Source organism: Corvus cornix, chromosome 19 (genome assembly GCF_000738735.6).
Source record: "Corvus cornix cornix isolate S_Up_H32 chromosome 19, ASM73873v5, whole genome shotgun sequence".
Lineage (NCBI taxonomy): Eukaryota > Metazoa > Chordata > Aves > Passeriformes > Corvidae > Corvus > Corvus cornix.
In genome coordinates, this window is record NC_046348.1 from 5,945,740 (window position 1) to 5,965,033 (window position 19,294).

Here is a 19,294-nt window from a genome sequence, read left to right on the forward strand (position 1 = left end):
TCCGTTCCCGGTATCTCTCCCGGTCCGTTCCCGGTATCTCTCCCGGTACCTCTCCCGGTCCGTTCCCGGTATCTCTCCCCGCCCGTTCCCGGTGCTGCTGCCGGGCCCCGCCCGCCGCCGGCCCCTCTGGCGCTGCCGGCACCGCCTCAATCTTGTCCCCCCCGCGCCACCGTCGGCGCGCGCGGCGGGTGAGGGGTCAGGGCTGCGGCCCGGAAGCGGCGGCGGAGGCGGGGCCCGGTGCCGGGGCCTGTCCGTGTGTCCGGCCCGGGGGCTGCCCGCGGAGCGGCTTCTCCCCCGCCCGTCCGCCCGCGCCCGCAGCCCCGGCAGGGCAGGACGATGGTGCAGAGCCCGCCCGCACGGCAGCGCCGCCGCCTCTGAGCCCCGCCCGGCCCGGGGGCCTGAGCCCCGCCGCGGACGCCGGTAAGAAGGGGACGGGGGCGGCTCTGCGGCCCGGCCCGGCGGGGGATGGGGTCGCCTTGGGGCCGCTCCGGGGTTGGGGGGAGCGGGGGAAGCACCGGGAGAGCCCCCGGGGAGCCTCGGGCCGTGGCCGGGGGCATCGCTGCGCTGCCCCCCGAGCCTCGGGTCCCGGTTGGGCTCGGGGTGGTTTTACTCGGCCGGGGGGTTGTAGCCTTGGTTTGTCTTTAGTATTTACATTAAAAAAAAAAAAAAAAAAATTGGGAAAGGTCGTCAGCTTGAAGTTTGTACGCGTGGCGTTGTACCAGAAAAAAAAAAACCAGTGAAAAATAATAATTTCTGTAGCACTAAAAATAGTTCTGTTTCAAAATAGCTTCTGAGCGGTGATTCCTGCGTTGGGCTTTTTAAATGTGGTTGGTTGGGGATTTTTTTCCCAGTTTTCTGTATATCCGTATTTCATCCTCTTTCACTTTTTTGGGGGGTTTAACTTGACTAATGATCTCATGATGGTTTTAATAATAAAATTCCCGGAGCATCATGCCTAGAACATGGCTGCTCCATCCCTGCTGTTACATCCAAACCATGGATCAGAATCACCCTGGGAAAGAATATATTACAGCACAGCCGGGATTTTTTTTCCCCCCCTTTTCCCTTTATTTGCTCTTTAAGGATTTGTGTTTGGGAAAATTTATTTGCAGGATTAGCTGTGGAGGTGGAATTATCTGGGTAAATTTGCCCTGGTAGACAAACCCGGATCTTAGATAAGGATTCATTAAGGTTTGCTCTCCACATCCTCGCTGAACTTCCCCAAAGTTTGGCTGCTGGAAGAACGTGGTGGAGGAAAAATACCTGGGCCTGGCTGTTGTGGTAAATGATTGTTGCGTTTTTCTGAAGGCTGAGTTACAGGAAATACTCTCCAGTCCTGGTGCCTCTGGGCAGGACACAACGGTTCGAGTTTCACCGGGTGAGTTGCTGCCGCTTCCCCGCACCTGCCTTTCCCCAGGTCGCTGGGAATCAGCTGATGGCTGCAGTCCAATTCCTGCTCAGCAGGTGTGCACGGCCCAGAGATAACTTTGGTGGCAGCCTGAGCACAGATAACATTAAATTGTAGCTGAAAAATGCTGCCTGATCCCGGCCCGAGTCTCATCAAAGAGGATTAAGCCCTGGGTAGCTTTGTTACCTGCCGTGATTTGAGGAGTGGCTCCAGCGCTGGTGGAACGTGATTCTTCATTTCCACTTGAAAGACAAGAACCTGAAAGGCCACCTGATAAGACAGAATAGTCACTGTGCTCAGAGAAGTGCCCAGGAGCAGCTGAGGGCAGGGGACAAACAGAGCTCGGTGTCCTTTGGGAGCCGGGGGACAGGAGGGACAGAGCCTGGCACATCCAGCACCCCGGGGTGGGCCCCTCCTGGGGCACCCCCTGAGCTGATCCTGCAGCTCTGGTTGCTGTGGTCGTCTTCTTTTTTTATTAAATAACATCACAGGTTTTGTAGAAATGAAGCTGTTTCATTAATTGAGCCCTAAACTATTAATGGAACTCACTGGTGTCAGAATTGTGTTACTTTTCCTAAACCTCCCCTTGCCCAAAGCATGGCTGGGTGGGAGTTTATTTTCTTTTTTAAGACTGTGCTGACCTGTGATTAAAACTGGTTCTCAGGACTCAGGACTCCCAGGTTCTGATTTGGAGGAAAACTTGTGAATGTCTTGGCATTTTGGGTTTTGTTAATCTGTAAAATGGAGAGTGAACTCACAGGAGTTTGGGCTGAGCAAGTTCAGGTCCTGTTTCCTTTGAGCAGTGGGAGTGAAGCACACAGTCATGATAATATTCCAGCCATAGCCTTGATAGCTCAGCTGTTCCCCAGGTCCCTTATTTCAGTTGCTTTTGCTGCTGTTTATATTTTCATTAGTGGTCACTGGCTGTTTTGCTGCTTCTCTCCCTTCTTTCCACACCCAAACTCTGATTTTGCCATTCCCCAAAGCTGCCATTTCCTCAGCTTGTCAGTCATTTCTCTGCTTGTGATTCAAGCTGTGTTTCTGTCTGCATCCCTGTCTCCTCACAGTTCTCATCATAGAGACTGAAGAGCCTTTTCCTGGCTTTTCTCTGCACTTTCACTGCTGAATTAGGTCCCACATTCCTTAATGAGTGGGCTTTAATGAAGTCAACAATTAACCTTGAACTGGTCACTCAACCAGTTTCTGATTATTGAATGTTTACTGAGAATTTTCACACCTTGATTAAAGCCTTCCCAGATTTTTGGCTGCTGTCAGTTCAGTGTACACAGAATTTGATTTCTCATGGATCTTTAAAAATCCTGTAAAATTGAATTATTTTACTTTTCCTTTCCTCTCACAGGTTCTCATGCTAAGCAGCAGTAAGCAGAATAGAATTTTTAATACAACTTCAAAAGTCCTTCATCTATTCTTGTGTGTTTTATTGCAGTCTGGGTGATTTGAATTATGGTAACTCACATTGTAAGTCATGACTTGGACTTGGAAAAGCTGGAAGGTTTAAAAATGCCCATGAGCTCTTTTATATGGAAATGGATTCATTCCCATGGCACAGGCTCTTGGCAAACAGGGCTGCCTGCCTCAAGTTTGGCACCAAAATGTCTGATTTTCAACCAGAGCTTGGGTTCATTTTGATTTTACAGCTGGCTATGTTTTAAATTATGTTTTTCACTTCTAACAAAAGTCGGAATTCAGGGTTCATTGAACCAGGGAAAAAAAGGCGTCCTCACTCTATTTCTGCTGCCTGACTTTAAACTTTCCTTCCCTTTTCTCATTCATCATTTTTAAGAACTTGTAGCATATAAAAAAATACTTGGAACTGGTTTGGATTTGTCTGTTTCTGCACGAATTTTTCTTCCAGTGGGAAATGAAAATCAACTTTGCTGTCCCAAGAGTATCAGCTGGCACAAAGTTCAGGTGCTTGTGGTAAATCCAGCAGACTTTTTGAACAACACAAGTCTGTTGGGAAGGGCTGTCATACACAGATTGAGTAATGTTTGTTTTCCTTTTTATTTTTTACATCATCGACTTTGTATTTAAAGTTTTCTGTCTTTATAGGGAGTTGAAGTCAGGAATTTGGGTGTTTAAAATTCAGGATCAATTTGATCTTTAAAATTCTCTATCACTGACCAAATTGCTTCCTTTCCTTGGCTTTGTTCCATGGGCAGGCCTGAAATGTTTGCTGTTCAGGCCACTCTTGGGGATGCTGAAATGATTAATTAAGCTTTGAACAGTGTTTTGAGAGGTGAAAATAAACATTTCATGCAACTATGAACCACTTTGCTGCTTTCTATCCATGCAAGTCCCCAGTTTTTGTTAATATTCTGCATCCTGATCCTTTATCAGGATGCCAGGAGGAAGGAATGTTCTTTTCCACATTTCCAGGTGCTGTTCTCCTCCTGCCCTGTGCAGTGTCCTCTCTGCATATGCAAAGCCATTTTCCTGCCATTTTCAGCTTCCAGGCTCCAGGAAAAGTGGGGGGGGGGTTCTTATCAGTAAAATATTTGTGGATGAAATAGCTCAGCAAACTGATAAGCCACTGTCTGGCTTGAGCCAATTCCCCGTTATCTCGCACTGTAGCAAATGTGTTTGTGCACATCTGGCTGCTGATCTTTGGGCTCTCTTTGGTTGGATTCAAGGATCCAAGGTGATGTTTTCATAAAGTTTCCTCCTCCACATGCCCTGATTGCTTCTCTCCCTCTGTGCTGGGGAGAAATCTGCTGGCATTTCCTAGGAGGTTGTTGATTCTGGTTTATTTTTTTCACGCCAAAGGCTGGGCGGAGGGGAAGAGGCTCAGCTGGACAGAGGTAGAGCTGTGCTCTGGAGGATTCCTCTAGGATGAATTCCTCCTTCCTGCCTGCCCTGCTGCTGCTGGGGAAGGTTTTAGGCTGTGGAATTCCATCCCACAGGGATCCACACTTCCTAAAAAGATGATCTGAAGCTGCTGCAGATACTAACACCTCTATTTTCCCCAGATATCAGGGTGGTAAAGTCTTCCTGCACTTCCAAGTGCAGATCCTTGCACTTGTCTCGTTGAACCTCATCAGGTTGTCCCAGGGCCACCTCTGCAGCCTGTCCAGATCCCTCTGGATGGGATCCCTTCCCACAGAGCTTGGTGTCATTGCCAAGCTTGACCCCATGTCCTTGTCACCCTCAAAAATGTTAAGCAGCACCAGCCCCAGCTCACCCAACTCTGATTTTTATTTAGCTTCAGTATTTCAGTATTTTCACTCTTAGACATCAAATTTGGTTTGAAGAGAAGAAAACCAAATGAAAGAGAATTTTGGTACCTGCTGCTGTTTATTGTTGTTAAACGAGAGGCACTTTGGGATGAACACCACTGCCTTGTTTGCATTTATTTATGGATGGTTTCCCATGGTTTGCTTGATTTATGTTTATAAATATTCCTCTGGCACACAACATTATTTTCATTCTAAGTGGTTAACCCTGAGCTGACCCATTTCCTAACCCCCTTGCACGCTTGGTAGTGGGGCATCTTTGAAAACATCATCCATTTATTTTTTTTGAGCTGCACAGCTCAATTTAAACACTGTTCTGTGAAATAAGATGTTGAGGCTTGGAAAACTTGTGAGATCCTAAAGGAGCAGTGCTGCCTCCTGTCCTTCTCCTCCACCCAATTTTCCACTTTTGGATATTTCAGTGGTGGTTTTATATTCAAACCCCTCCTCTAGAGTGATTACCTTACCTGCACAACAAGAAGGGGAAATATTTGTGAGGAAATGCCATCATTTTAAGTTTTCTAATGGCAGGGATGGTAGTTGACATTATTGTCAAAAATGTCAAATGACTTTGATCCCTTTAAAATTCATGTTTGGGTTTTTTTTTTTCACTTTGGCAACTGCAATTTCGCTTTTAATACCTGCTTTAGTGCAGCATATGGGTTTTTTATTGTTAGGAATTCAGCTCCTTTGATATTAAGGCTCAAAATGGGAATTTAATACTTCAGCTGTGACTCATTACATTGACTTTTTGGTCTTTGCAATAGGCTTCAAGATTTTCCTTGTTTGTAATTTAAAAACTCATCAGTCTGTTTCAGCAGCTTCCTTCTCCACACTCTTTCCTATACAAATAAAGAGGAATTCACAATGTTACTCCTTTGAAGTTGCTGTCTGGAGCTGTTTTGGAGGAAAATCCCCCCAACTGTACAATATTTTCTTGCTTTTTAGTTGACTGCCCAATTCTGTGTTTCCCTGGGACTCTGACAGATTAAACTCTTGTATTTCCACCCTTTACCACTTTAATCTTTTTACCTGCCTGGGTTTGTAGATGTTGATTTAAGAGCACAACATCTCCAGGGTTTCCTGGTGAATTCCATCAGCTGTAACTCTGGCATTTGCTCCTGCTGAACATCCCTCACTACCCAGCAATTACCTTGGAGCTGGTGGCCAATGTTCCAGCCTGGCAGTTTTCATTCTTCCCCTTGCACTTGAGCTCCTTATTTAGGCTGACTGGGGAGATTTTTATTGCACCAAGTATTAAAAGGCTTTGCTGGAGTGGAGAGAGGCAGCAGCAGTCATTAGAGCCGCTCACTAAATTATTTATTTGGCTAAAAAGTGAAATCTGATCTTGCTTGCCTGACCTGCCAGGAGGTAAAAGCATTGGTTGGTTTGTTTGTTTTAACTCTGTGAACAAGAAATAAAAGTTTAAGTGATATTCTTTAACTTATTCAGTTACGCAGAGGAGGAAGTTAGTTACAAGAGCTGGCAGAAGAATTGTGATGCATTGTGATTCTAACAGAGAGGAGTTTAAGGAACCCTTAAAATCCGTGGACGTATTGATGTAATGCACTGATCTGAATCACAAGTTCTGTGATAATTAAAGTTATTTAAGCACTTTGGTAAAAAAATTAGTAATTCTTCAGGCAGCAGCATGGAAACATTCATCCTTCCTTGCACTGCTATTTTCATGTCAGCTCCAGTGTTGAAATCCACAGTTGTTCCCTTTCCCCTCACAAATGCTCCGAAGGCACATTATTCCTCAGAAATTGCAGCTTATAGCATTTTCTAATTGCTTTCAAAGCCTCTGAGTTATGGCAGCATATTAAACAACTGGCACTTAAAAGCTGGTGATCTCTTACATAAAAATATTAGCCCAAATATTTCTCTGGGAAGGCTTTTCAGCACATCCTGGTTTTTTTAAAGCTGGTTTTAGACCCTGTGGTAAACAAACATTCTAATGGAGGTGTTGGAAACCCCTTTAAAAAAGGAATCCCAGCCCTGGATGTGCTGTGGGTGACACTCAGCCCTGATTAAAAGCTGCAATAAACCCTGCATCTGTGTTCTTTCCACAAGGAAACTCAGGAGGGGACACTGCCTACAACTCTGCTTTAGTTTAGGTTTTGATCGCCTTCCATCTCCACACATCTCCCATGTTTCTAGAAGGAGTGTTTGGGATTTTGCTTGTGGATGGAACGTTTGGGATTTTTAGCTCGGGCTCATTTAAGGAATTTGCTGCCAGGGACAGGATAGGCAGAACGAGCAGAAGGGCGGATCATTCCCAGCATGATCCCTGCCAGCCCCAGCTCTCCCTTCCCCTGTCCCTCCTGTCTCCTGACACCTGCACTGGCCTGGCTGGCTGTGCCACAGCTGCTCTGGGACAAACTTCTGGTAAGGTGCACATTTCTCATCATCTTTGCCTTTCTTCCCTCTTCTTTCCCTGCTTTTCGCTCTGGGTTTGCAGAGATGTTTGCAGCACCCACTTCTCACTGAGGAAAACTTCCTGGGCTTTGCAGGGTGTATGGAAAGGGGTTGATGGTGCAAAATAAAAAACCCAGGATGTGATCTTGAGCTCTGGAGAGCTCTGTCTCAGCAGGTTTCAGCCAGGAGAGCAAGTGGGGAGTCAGCAGGCACAGCCCAGGGTTGTGTTGTTGGCACTGCACCTCTGTCTCTTCTCCCTGAGTTGGATTTTCCCCTCTTTGCAGGTTCTGTCAATATTTCTTCTGTTAACAGGAACTGAAGCGTTTCTGCCAGTAAAATCCTGAGTATACACAAGGAAGTTGGGATCATTGTACCCTGTGGGCTCTGAAAAAGGCTTTGTCTGAGTGCTCCTCCTTTACCCTTCTCTTGTTTTCTCTGAAATCAATAGCTCACATCAAAGATCCCTCTCTTGCCTTGCCCTGTCCCTCTCTCATCCTCAGAGCTGCCACTTTTCAGCCCTGCTGCACCTGGATTGTAAATGACAATAATGGGAGTCATTGGGGATCATCCAGACCTTCAGGGAGCCTTAATTAAATGTTACCAGATCCATATGGATGCTCCAGCTTTAACCCTTGCAGTGCAGAATTCTTTCTGCCTTTCCCTGGGAATTTTGGAGATCAGCAGCACATTGCTAGGAACAGCTCCTGCCTTAGTGGTTTAGTTGGGGTTAAAAGCCTCTTCAGCCAGGATTTTAGGTAAGACAAAAGTAAGAGGTTGGCTGGGAGTTCCTCCTTGCAGAGCTTCTGAAGGAGATGACACAAGGCTGCCCTTTAACACTGGACTGTTTGCTTTTCCCTGTGAATGGAGGTGGGGAAGCTGATACAATAATTTGGGTCTTTTTACTCTGCAGATGAACATTCAGGAAGGGAATCAGACAAAATACTATATTTGGGGCAAAAATTAATGACTGAGGACATTTCCTCAGCATGTAAGGTCCTGGCTTTGCTTACAGACAAAACAAAAAGTTCTAGATCCTGCAAGAATTAAATAAAGACCAGGAATCTTCCAGCCTCCACCCTAATGCAGTTTTTAGGGTTTTCTGCCCACAGGATTCTTGATGCAAAAGCCTAAAGTGATGTAGGGCTGCTTCTCAGATCCTGTTTTGAAAATAGAGGCATTTGAGATGGGGTGAAGAGGGATCCTTAAGGCTCCAGCTTCAGTTTCCAAAGGATGTGCAAAGTTTGATTTGTAACTTGGTGCATTCAGACACTACTGGCATTAAAATGTAGCAGTGATACCCTGCCTGGGGAAAGGCAAGAACTGGGTTTATTACTTATCAGCGATGCTGGGCTGTGCTGGAAGCCCTCATTTCTTCAAATCCATTCCCAGCTGGCAGTTTGAGGCCCTGAGAAGGTGATGTGGAGCCTGTTTTGATTGCTGCTGCATTTCAGGCACACACTCCATGCTCAGTGAACAGCACAGCCACGTAATTGAATCTCATTTTGTGTAAGATCCTATTTCTTGCTGTCAAACTTTTGTCTTACGTGATCCACCAACCCCCTCCTGTAACACACACTCCAGTGACTCTGTTGGAACATCTTTTGCCCTCAGGTGAACAATCAGAATAATGTTCTACATAAACCTGTTGGAGAACCTGAAGGTTTATATCAGCAGCCGCCCTCCGCTCGTGGTCTTTATGATCAGCGTGAGCGCCATGGCCATCGCCTTCCTGACACTGGGCTACTTCTTCAAAATCAAGGAGATCAAATCACCAGAAATGACAGAGGTATGTGCAAAAAGCAGGGATATTAATTTGGAAAACATGCCTGAAGTTAATGATGGGGGTTTTTTTCCCTCATAGAGAGCACAGAGTTGTGTGGGGGATTGTCTTCATTTTACTTTCAGAAGGGCTGTTGGAGTGAATGTTTGTTAGTTTTGTTTTATATCAAGGATGAGGCCAAATCATCTGTCATGGTTCTTCCCTGCTGCGGCTAGGAACCTTTCTGTTTGTTATTTAGGGTCACTTAGCTGGTTTGGGGAACTTCTTACCTCAGCACTGTCCTGTAACGAGGGAAACCTCGTCAGAAACGGCTCACCCCGGAGCGTGGTGAGAACAGACCAAGTTTCCTTATTAGTTCAGGGGAGGGAGCTGGGATTGAACCCATCTGACTTCTCCAAACAACTTTCCTGTTGTTGAGCCAGCCCTGGTGGTGTTTGTGTTGCTTTGTGAGCCGTGTGATTTTTGTTAAATGGCCTGGAACCGGGCGGGATGGGACCGAGAGAGGCGTGAGCTCCCTCATCTGCTTGAAATTTCCCCCTTTGTTTTAAGGACTGGAATACTTTCCTCCTGAGGTTTAATGATTTGGACTTCTGTATATCTGAGAATGAAACCCTAAAGCACCTCCTCAACGACACCACAACTCCAGAAAGCACCGTGACCAGCGGGCAGGCCAGGTCTTCCACACAGTCCCCACAGGCCCTCGAGGACTCCGGTCCCATCAACATCTCTGTCACCATCACGCTGACCCTGGACCCTCTGAGACCTTTTGGGGGATACTCTCGCAATGTCACACACCTAAGCTCCACAATTTTTGGGCACCAGATTGGACTTTCAGGTAGGCAAGGATGGACCTTTTTAAAATTTAGGTTACAGTTGGCTTTTAGAGGTTTTTTTTCTAACCTTTCACAGGGGGATTGGCTTCAAACTGAAACTAAGTAGGTTTAGATTAAATATTAGGAAGAAATTCTTTATTGTGAAGCTGTGGCTGCCCCATCCCTGGCAGTGTCCAAGGCCAGGTTGGACAGGGCTTGGAGAAACCTGGGATAGTGGAAGGTGTTCCTGCCCATAGCAGAGGGTGAAACAAGACAGTTTTTAAAGTCCCCTCCAACCCAAACCATTCTATGATTCTAAATAATTCTGTGATTTAAATAACTATATGATCAAATAAAAATTCACCAGCTTCTTATGGGTGAGATGAATCTTATGTACAGAACACAGATGTGTTCCCAGATTTATTGTGAGTTTATTCCTGTATGGAGCCCTTCACTTGTTTGTTAGAGGAACTTTTCCCTGCATTCAGAATGGAAAAGAACCTGCAGGTGTGCCAAGATCAGGCTTGGCAGTTTGAAATGATTAACCTAATGACAATGGAAGGTCATTTTTAAGCCAGCAAAATTCCAAACAGTGACTCTCTTCAGTTTTGCCTTGATCCATCAGGTCCTCAACTGACATTTCAAATGTGACGTAGATGCAGTAGAGAGTATTATGTTGTCTAAAAAATTCTAGTTTATCTAAAATGCATAAGTGAATCAGCTTTAATATCACAAAGAGCACCAGATAAGATGATTATGGTTTCTGTGGTGCGCAGAGACCAATCTGCTCTCTGGCTGCCTGCCAGGAAGTTTTGACAGGAGTTCATAGAGAATTAATAGAAATTGATACTAGAACCTCACTTTTATTTTAGCTTTCAGCCAGAATTGCGTTTTATAATAATGTTGGATGTCTTGAACCTTTGGAGAGCTGCAAATGTGCATTGCTGTATTTTCTGTTGTTATTTTGTTACTGCTTTAAGAGCTACCAAATACAAGTTCCATTTGCAGCAGCCTGGATTTATTTTCAGCCTGAAATTCTCCACATGGAGTTATCATACATGACTTAGTGTGCAGTTCAGTATCTGCTCACACCTTTTTCTCTACACAAATATCTCCAGTTTGAAAAGGGAGCATCAGAAAAAACAAATGCGGAACAAAGTTCTTAGGAGGAGAAAGACTTTTCTAATAAATATCTCTGAACACACATGAATTCACTTATAAACAGTTTTTAATTTCTGAAAGCAGCCTGATGACACCAGTTCTGGGCTGGGAGAGATTAGAAAGAGCAGCAGCTGGGGGATTTTGTAGTTTGTTTTGGGTTTTATCTTTCTTTTTGCTTGCTCTGTTGCCTATAAAGATCCTGGATGATTCAAAGGGTGATACTTCCTGCCTTAGTCATTTGTGTGTTCTCCTTATCCCAGTGATCGTTGCTCAGATACTTTTGTGAAGCAAAACCCAGCTTTCCTTTTCTCTTTCTCAAAGGCAGAGAATCCCACGAGGAAATAAACATCACCTTCACCCTGCCAGCTGCCTGGAACTCCGATGACTGTGTCCTGCACGGCCACTGCGAGCAGGTTGTGTTCACCACCTGCATGACTGTGACAGCAGCCAGCAATGTATTCCCAGTCACAGTGTAAGTGCATTGGGAACTCTGCTCCATGGGCTGCTTCCTGGCTCATTAATTCCTCTGAGTTGTTAGTTCCCTGTGAAAATTCCTGTCGATCGTGGAAATTGTGTCCTTGCGCTCCTTCCCCCATGGTAAAACATTTGTCTGGAAACCTCTGCTGTCTTTGAGATCTTTCTGAGGGTGTTTTAAACTGCCTTTCAACTGTGATTTAACATTCACTGGGAGCAAGAGAATCCATGGAAATTTAAGGAATTTACCCCATAACTGAGTTTCAGAGATGAGATTTGACACTAAGGTTCTTACCCCCTTCCCTGCTGAGAGATCAGCACAAGGCAAATGCTGCTTTGCCTTCACCAGAATATCTTCCCTTTGTCTTCTCTGGATTCCCTGACACTGTTCCATCCGACCTGTGAAGCCTTAGGAAAACCAGTGTTTTTCCAGTTAAGCTGTGGGATGTTGGCTCAGTGCAACAACATGCAGTTAAATTCTAATTTTAGTGTAGCAATCATGTGGCTTTTAATAGACCCTTTTGGTTAAACTTTGGGGTTTTGTTGTTGCTTTGGAAGACCCAAACTAAACCCATGTTTTGAGATGAAGAGTTGTCCTGGTTGAACGTGGCAAATGCAATTCAGGGTACTGATGATTTCTGTTTTGTTGCAGTCAGCCACCACATTGTGTTCCTGAAACCTACAGCAATGCTACTCTGTGGTACAAGATCTTCACCACGGCGAGGGACTCGAACACGAAATACGCCCAGGATTACAACCCCTTCTGGTGTTACAAAGGAGCAATTGGGAAAGTCTACCATGCTTTAAATCCCAAACTAACTGTTATCGTTCCAGATGTAAGTGCTGGGCTGTTCCTCTGGTATTTTCAGTAAATGCTCTGCTTTCATTCAGTATGGTTCCTGAAATTGTCATTTTTGCTGCTGGTTTATTGTGTGGTGCAAGGGCTGAGAATGCTCCACCCCAGTGGGTTTGATGATCTTCATCCATGTGCCTCACAGCTCTTAATAACCACCATTTATACTTTGAAATCATTTCTCAAAAGCCTCTGCCAGTATTTGGAAAAATATCTATAACAGATTTTTAAGACCAGAAACATTTTGTGCCACAATTAGGAATCACTTCCATTGCTGTGTAAAGGGGAGGAAGTTGATTCCTGAAGTAATTTCTGGGTTGAACTGGTAATTACTGCTTTGATATCACGTGCCAAGTCAATAAATGGTTTTAATTTGCTTTTCTGTGTGCAGGATGATCGCTCCCTAATAAACCTGCATCTCATGCACACCAGTTACTTCCTTTTTGTGATGGTGATTACAATGTTCTGCTATGCAGTCATTAAAGGCAGACCAAGCAAGCTGAGGCAAAGCAACACAGAGTTCTGCTCTGAAAAGGTGAGTGTGTGGTAACAAAATATTGACTCTGATAAGAAAACAGAGCAAAGCTCCTTTTGGACACAGGACAGACTGGTTTTTCTTGTCTCTGGAGATGGGGATTGAATTGCCTTTCAAAGAGACATGGGTGCTTCATTATGGACAGTGCAGGTGGGGGCTACAAAATCCACACAAGTGCTTTGGAGATCCTCCAAATGAGATTTCTCTCCTCCAGAAGTGAATTATTGCAGCTCAGGAAGTGCTGGGCTGGGACTCTTCTGCCATAATTCTGGCGCTACTTGAACTGTTTTGTGTGAAGCAGTGAATAGGTGGCATCAAATAGTTTTATTTCTCTTTTATTACAAAAGACTGAAAACTTTGAGTAAAACATGATACATAATTCTAAGGGTTGTTCATCAGAATTAAGTTAAAAACAAAGCTGTTGAAAGAGTTATTGGTTGTTAATCAGAATTAAGTTAATAACAAAGCTGTTCAAAGAGTCATTGTTCAATACTGCCTTGGGGACCTGCAGTTTGCCTGAAGGATTAAATATGAATATATTAAATTGAGAAGTAGGAAGCCAGTGTTGACACCTTTTGATCTTGATGATATTTTGTGGTGTAAGCTGGTTTGGGATGGTTTTTGTAGGTGTTTTTTGTTTGGGTTTTTTTTTTGGTTTTGAGTGGTTTGGGACTTTTATTCTATTGATTTTTGCCAAGTACAAAAGACCTTCAGACTCGCTTTGATTTCCTTTCCAAGTCAGACTTTCCAAGCTGCTTTGAAAAGTCAAGGACAGCTCTGCCAGCTGCACAGAGATAAGTCATATCACTGTTACAGGATTAAGAATTTGCCTTTAATTAAATATTTTCTCTCTGTTTTTTTTTTTTTCCAGGTTGCTTTGTCAGAAGCATAAAAATCCCCCCTCTCCTTCTCCCAAGAACAACCAAAACCATTGCCTGCTGAACCCAGCCTGGGTCTTAACACTCTGTGAATCCATTACCTTGCAATGTTGGTTTATTCCAACCAAAGACATTTCAAAGTGCCTGTAATTGATTTGTACATATTTATAAAAGCAGAATATCCAGAGCAGGTCTGAGGAGATGCGCTCGTCCCGCGGCGCGGCCGGAATGCTCCGGCCCTTCCCTGGGGACACCCCCAATGTTGGTGTAGATAACTCCAGTGAAAAGGCTCCACAGAGGCAGAGCCAGAGATTTTTGTCTCGCTGCACCTGGGCAGGTGAAGATGCCTTTGCAAGTGTCTCAAAGCAACCAAGAGATGTTTGGTTTTTTGCCCAGTCTGTACAGTGTGTTTGAACCAAGTATGCACCTTTGATATAATCCTGCATTTCCAAAGCCACCAATCTACGACATAAATTCAATGTGTGTTTGTGTGGCCTCATACTTTATTCCATTTGCTCCTTGCTTGCAAGAAAAGATATCAACATTTTAGATTATTTTTTTTTTCTTTTGGAAGAAAAAAAAAAAATACATATTCACATTTTAATAGTGCTGTATTTAGGACAAACTTGTGCTTTTATTCGTAGTAAAAAAATTAAGAAGTGAAGTCCCATTTTAAACTCTTACTTACTGAAAAGAACTGTTTGATTTTTTTTTTTTTGTTTTGTTTTGTTTTGGTTGGTTTTTTTGGTTTTTCATTTGGCTTGCTGAATGCCAGAGAACCAGTCAGCACAGAGACTTATCTGGAAGACTTTTCCACTTGGCCTCCCACCCCCAGCCCTCCAGCCAGGACTGTGTGTCTCTGCTGCAGAGCAGCTTTCTGTAAACTTTTTTTTCTTCTTTTTTCTTTCTAGAAAGTGAAAATTAATAAAAAGCTGTATTGTGTTAACAGCCTGCTGGGGCTCTGCACAGCCTTGGGCAAGTGCAAATAGTGAAAGGAAAAGAAATCCCAGAGTTTGTTGCAGAGCTTCACTCTGGGACTGTGCATGCAGCTCTGAGGGCAGCTGACAATGGCACTGCTGAGCTCTGTCCCACTAAGTTGCCATTTAATGCTGTGCACTCAGGGGAAAATGGCCACAAGAGTGGGGCTGTTGTGAGGAAGGTCAAAGAAAACGATCCAGTGAAACCCTTTCTGTTCTCTGTGTCCATTCTTCAGTCAGAGATTTTATTCTGTGCATTTCTCCCTTCCCCATTCTGCCTTTTGCTGGTTTTTCTTCCTGGCTCCTTGTTGAGCAGCCTCCTTAATTTCAGGGGTCAGGCTCTTCCTGCAGACATTTCCACCACTGCTTTTAAAATCTCACTGGTTGCCTTAATTGACTTTTCATCTTTTCTCCCAGATTTCTCACCAGGTGGTGTGACAGCTCTGCATCCATCCATTCATTTATTCACACAGGCTTTTTTTTTTTTTCTTCCTCCTTTTTGCTCCAAACTCCACAGAAGAAGAAAGCCAAGTGAGAATCTCATAGTCTCAGTGATGCTGGCATACAATTCCCAGTTTATTCCCTCCAGACACCGCTCCTGGTCTGTGTGTGTTGGGACTTCAGTAAGTTCACAAGTCTTAAGAGTGTTTGAACAGTCACAGTTTCCTTCAGAACACGTTTCCTCCTAGAATTTCAGTTCCTTAAGTGGGATTAACTGACATGTTTTCCTCCAGGGAATGTTAAGGCAAAGCTTTAGAGGTGGCCTGGTTTGAAGTTTAGGGATAAAAAGAAGCTTCCAGTTTTCTCCTGATGCTGCTGTGGGCTGATGCTGCTTCCCCTGGGGTGAGGCAGGGAAGTGAAACAGGCCGAGAGCTTCTTCTGAGCTGGTCCTAAACCCCAGCCTGAGCTGGTCCTAAATCACACAAGCCCAGCCTTCTGTGTTAATCCTCACTCCAAGAGTTGCCTCCGAGGGTGGCTTGATCTGGGGACCACAGGCAGGAACAGGAGATGGATTGGGAGAGAGGTGGTGCAAATCCTGGAAATACCCAAAAACCACCCGACAACACCTGACTCCTTCAGCAAAGCAGAGCAAATCCTTTCTCCTTCAACAAATTCCAGCTCCAAATATCCCAACTGGAACTTGGGCTGTTGGGGAAAACTTTTGGGAATGAAAGGAGTCTGCTTGAAAACTTCTCCCCCACTTTCTGCACCCCCCCCCCCCCAGGAATATTAAAGATTGTGACCCACAAATGCAAAAGGGAAAACGTTGGAGAGTTGGATTTTTTGGCCTCAGTCCATCTTTGCCCCCCCTGGATTGCAGCAGGGAGGTGCAGGGTGTCCCAGCAGGCCAACATGCTGGAATACTGAGGAATATTGGATTGTTCCCAGGCAATGTACAAAGTTAAATGCAGCCAAACAGAAGAGTTAAAACTTAATATTAAAGTTCAGATCATATTGATCTTTCCTTTTTTTGTTTTCTTTTTTCTTTTTAACTATGACTTGAATCAGTTTTGATTCTATTTGTACGTGTTTTCTTGTTCTTAGAAAGCTGCCATTTTCTTTTTTTTTTTTTTTTTTGCATTTCCTTTGGCATTACATAGAAAATCTGAGCCTTGGTTTCAACCCTCTGCAGGTGATTGTAGGGTTCAAGATGGTTTTTTGGTTTTGTTTTGTTCTTACATTTCACTTGTCTTGTTGCATGATGGTTAATAGCTGATTTGGAAATGACATTTCTCTCCTAGATTAATTTTTGTGTTTGTAAGATGTGCATATTGCTTTGCAGAATAAAAACTATGAAGTTTATCCTTGTCTTTATTTTCACAGCCCCCTGGCTGCAGAGCTTCTTAAAACATCCAAACTTATGAGGAAATCAGGGAAAAATCTGCAGTAAAATGAAATTTCAACCTTTTTGTGTGCCCAGGGCGTAGTGAGCACTTCACGTAGATTTTTTCTTCCTTTGGTTTGGGGTGTAGGGAACGAGAAACGGAAAAATTGTGATCCAAACCCACCTCTCCTGTTGCCTTTCCTTGTTAACAGAACACTTCAAAGCATGCAAATGGTGCCTGTTCAAACCTGGTGGGAATGAGAGCATCCCTTAAAAGCAAATCTGTGACATCATTTTATTGTTTTTACTGAGAATTAGGAGACAAAAGTGAGTTTAATTCAAATTTTTTTTTACCCATCCCTTTGGTATGGCTCTGAAATGCCTGCCTGGAATGGGGAGTGAGGCTGCTGCTACTCCAGGTTGCAAAGAAATCGTTTATGGCCTGAATTCTGTCCCTCAGCCAGCAGAGAGGGAGAGAAAGGCAGCAGAACATATCCTTTTATTAAACCATCTCCCTTCCATAACCAGCAGCAGTTGTTTGACAAGGCTTTGTTCAAAGAGTTTCACATGAAATTCCTTGGAGAAAATCCTGGTTTCAGGGAGTTACACTTGAATAAACTGGGGAGAAAACCCTGAGCAAATCTATCTGTGATTGAATTTGGTTGGTTATTAATAAAAGGTGAACAATCCTGCCTGGACCCCTTCCCAAGCCTTTTCCACAGGGAAAGTTGCTGTAATTTCATGCCACAGCCTTGAGTGAGGTTTTTCCAAAGCTTCCTCCTGGGTCTGGCTGTAAAAGCAGCTGAAAGTTGGTGTTTTAAGGGGGGTTTGTTAACAAACTGCAAATAAGGGCAAGGAAAAATGAAATAAAGGTTGCTCATCCGGCAAAAACCCACACGTGCCGTGTTGGAAATCAGATTCCAGCCAACCTCAGCAGCCTGCTGCAGATTGGGATGGGAGCTGCCATCTGCCAGCAAGGAAGGGAATTCCTTTCATCAGCTGCTTTGTGCCAAATATTTGGGTTTTACAGCAAAGCAGCACTGAAAATCAGCACCAGCAGGGAAATTGCTGCAGCTTCTCTGTGGGAAATAAAAGAGTTTCCATGAAATGTTGCTCTCCAAAGTTTCCTCTGAATGAGTGTGACAGCAGCTGCTGGAATTTGGGTTGTAAATTCTCCTTTTCCCTCCAGCACTCATCAAAACTTTGCCGGTGATGAATTGCCTGGCAGGGAGAAAATCAATCTGGAGGTGGAACCTCATGTTTCTGTTTAACTCCTGTGACTCGTTTGTCTGCTGACACCAAAATTTGGATTCCAGCAGTGTCCTGGAAGATCCTCAGGAGCTGCACACACAAAGGATCCACTGTGGATCCTTTCTGGAAGATTTTCCAACTTTTTGGGCGCAGTCTGTGGCCTGACCTTGAGGTGTCTGTGACCCCTGGGCTGGAAACAGCTCAGCTCCCAAAACAAGGAGCCAGCTGGGAGCTGGCTGGGTTTGGATCTTCCTTCAGCACCATTCCTGAGTTATCCCTGTCCCTCAGAGCCCTGCAGAGGCTCTCTGCGATCCAGCTCCTTTGCTGTGCCTTTTCCTGGGTTACTGGGACAGCTTGGTTTGTGTTTCTCCTTTTTGAAGAGCTTTTACAGCTCTGCTGTCACCTTCAAACTGCATCCCATGGGCCATCCCAGCTGCTCCAGGCTCTGTCCTGCCCTGCAAGGCTTCCTGGCAGAACCAATATTCCCTTCTGAAGGTGTTTCTTTACAGGATGTTAAAGAAACTGTTGGCGTCTAAGCACGGATTTCCCTGGGCTGCCTCTTTTTTAGCTCCTTGCAACAGGATTCGTGCACCTCGATGGGATAAATAATAAGATTCAATCTGTAGTGATAAAAAGGAAAGGCAGAGAGCAGCTTTTTTTAATGTTTGTGAATAAAAAATGTCACAATTCCGTGGCATTTGTCCTTTGAAAGGATCCCTGCTGGCAATATTCCAGAAAGAAGGGGTTTTATAGTGAGGAGTGGGGCAAAATATTCCCTTTGGTCATGGAATAATCACACCACAGAGTTGTTTTGTCTGTGGGGAAAGGATGAGAGCCCAGGAGCAGCTCAGGTGAGGTGAGGGACTGAAAAACAGGGGTGTCCTTGGCCAAAATTGTCACCTAGAAGGCACAAATGGCAAAAAAAAAAGGTGATTATGGGGGGTGAGGGCTCGCTGTGGCTCAGAGCAATGGACGTGCCCCTAAATTTGATCTTCACCCTCCTGAAATCATGGATTTGTTCCTTAAGGCTCAGGGAATGGGGAAAAACAGCTTAAAAATGCACATTTCCAAAAGGAAACCCTCCGTGAGATCCCAGGAAATGCAGATGACCTGAAAGTGCCTGGATACGAGGAGACACCGAACGAGGATCTGGGTCAGGGAGAGAAGCCTGGAATTCCAGCAGGGAAAGGATTTGTAGCGCTGGGGCAAACTGAGGAAGGAGCTGTGCCCTGAGGGGGCTCGGGGCGGCTGGAGGGGGATCCCAAGGGATGGAGGGGGATGGAGGAGAAGCCCAGAGGGGCTTCAGAGGGTGTGGAGCGGGGAGGATGGAGGGGCTGGAGTGGGAATCCCTGAATGGGGACCCTTGAGGACAATGGAGGAGCAGGAGAGGGGGATCCCTGAGGAGGACAGAAGGGCATGGAGCAGGAATCCCTGAGTGGGGATCCCTGAGGACCGAGGGGCTGGAAGGAGAATCCCTGAGCGGGGATTCCTGCCGAGGGAGAGGCTCGAGGAGGATTTCTGAGCAGGGATCCTTGCGGACAGAGAGTCTGCGGGAGAATTCCTGCGGATGGAGGGTTTGGAGTGGGGAATCCCCGCAGACAGAGAGGCTGTGGGAAGATCCTGGAGCGGGGATCCCTGAGGATGGAGGGGCTGGAAAGGGAATCCCTG

The 19,294-nt window shown here is 45.0% G+C and overlaps 1 protein-coding gene across 2 annotated transcripts; it reads left to right on the top strand.

Moving 5' to 3' along the window:
* Nucleotides 1-219: 219 nt before the first annotated feature.
* TMEM248 (transmembrane protein 248) lies at nucleotides 220-16,353 on the top strand. Of its 2 annotated transcripts, none has more exons than XM_039562771.1 (7): nucleotides 220-420; nucleotides 8,692-8,866; nucleotides 9,410-9,695; nucleotides 11,155-11,305; nucleotides 11,960-12,143; nucleotides 12,552-12,695; nucleotides 13,567-16,353. In XM_039562771.1, exons 2-7 carry the CDS (start codon nucleotides 8,708-8,710, stop codon nucleotides 13,585-13,587), a joined length of 945 nt encoding a protein of 314 aa, XP_039418705.1. In that variant the 5' UTR covers nucleotides 220-420; nucleotides 8,692-8,707; the 3' UTR covers nucleotides 13,588-16,353. The 2 variants fall into 2 exon arrangements, with proteins under 2 accessions (XP_039418705.1, XP_010400755.1); XM_010402453.3 differs by lacking the exon at nucleotides 220-420 and adding an exon at nucleotides 6,794-7,050.
* The last annotated feature ends 2,941 nt before the right edge of the window (nucleotides 16,354-19,294 follow it).

What these genes read in the sequence shown, in the direction of transcription:
- TMEM248 (XM_039562771.1), top strand. Translation starts at nt 8,708, where the DNA reads ATGTTCTACATAAACCTGTTGGAGAACCTGAAGGTTTATATCAGCAGC. An exon ending in GCACCAGATTGGACTTTCAG is followed by an intron (nt 9,696 to 11,154) that starts GTAGGCAAGGAT and finishes TCTTTCTCAAAG; the next exon opens with GCAGAGAATCCCACGAGGAA. An exon ending in CAGAGTTCTGCTCTGAAAAG is followed by an intron (nt 12,696 to 13,566) that starts GTGAGTGTGTGG and finishes TTTTTTTTCCAG; the next exon opens with GTTGCTTTGTCAGAAGCATA.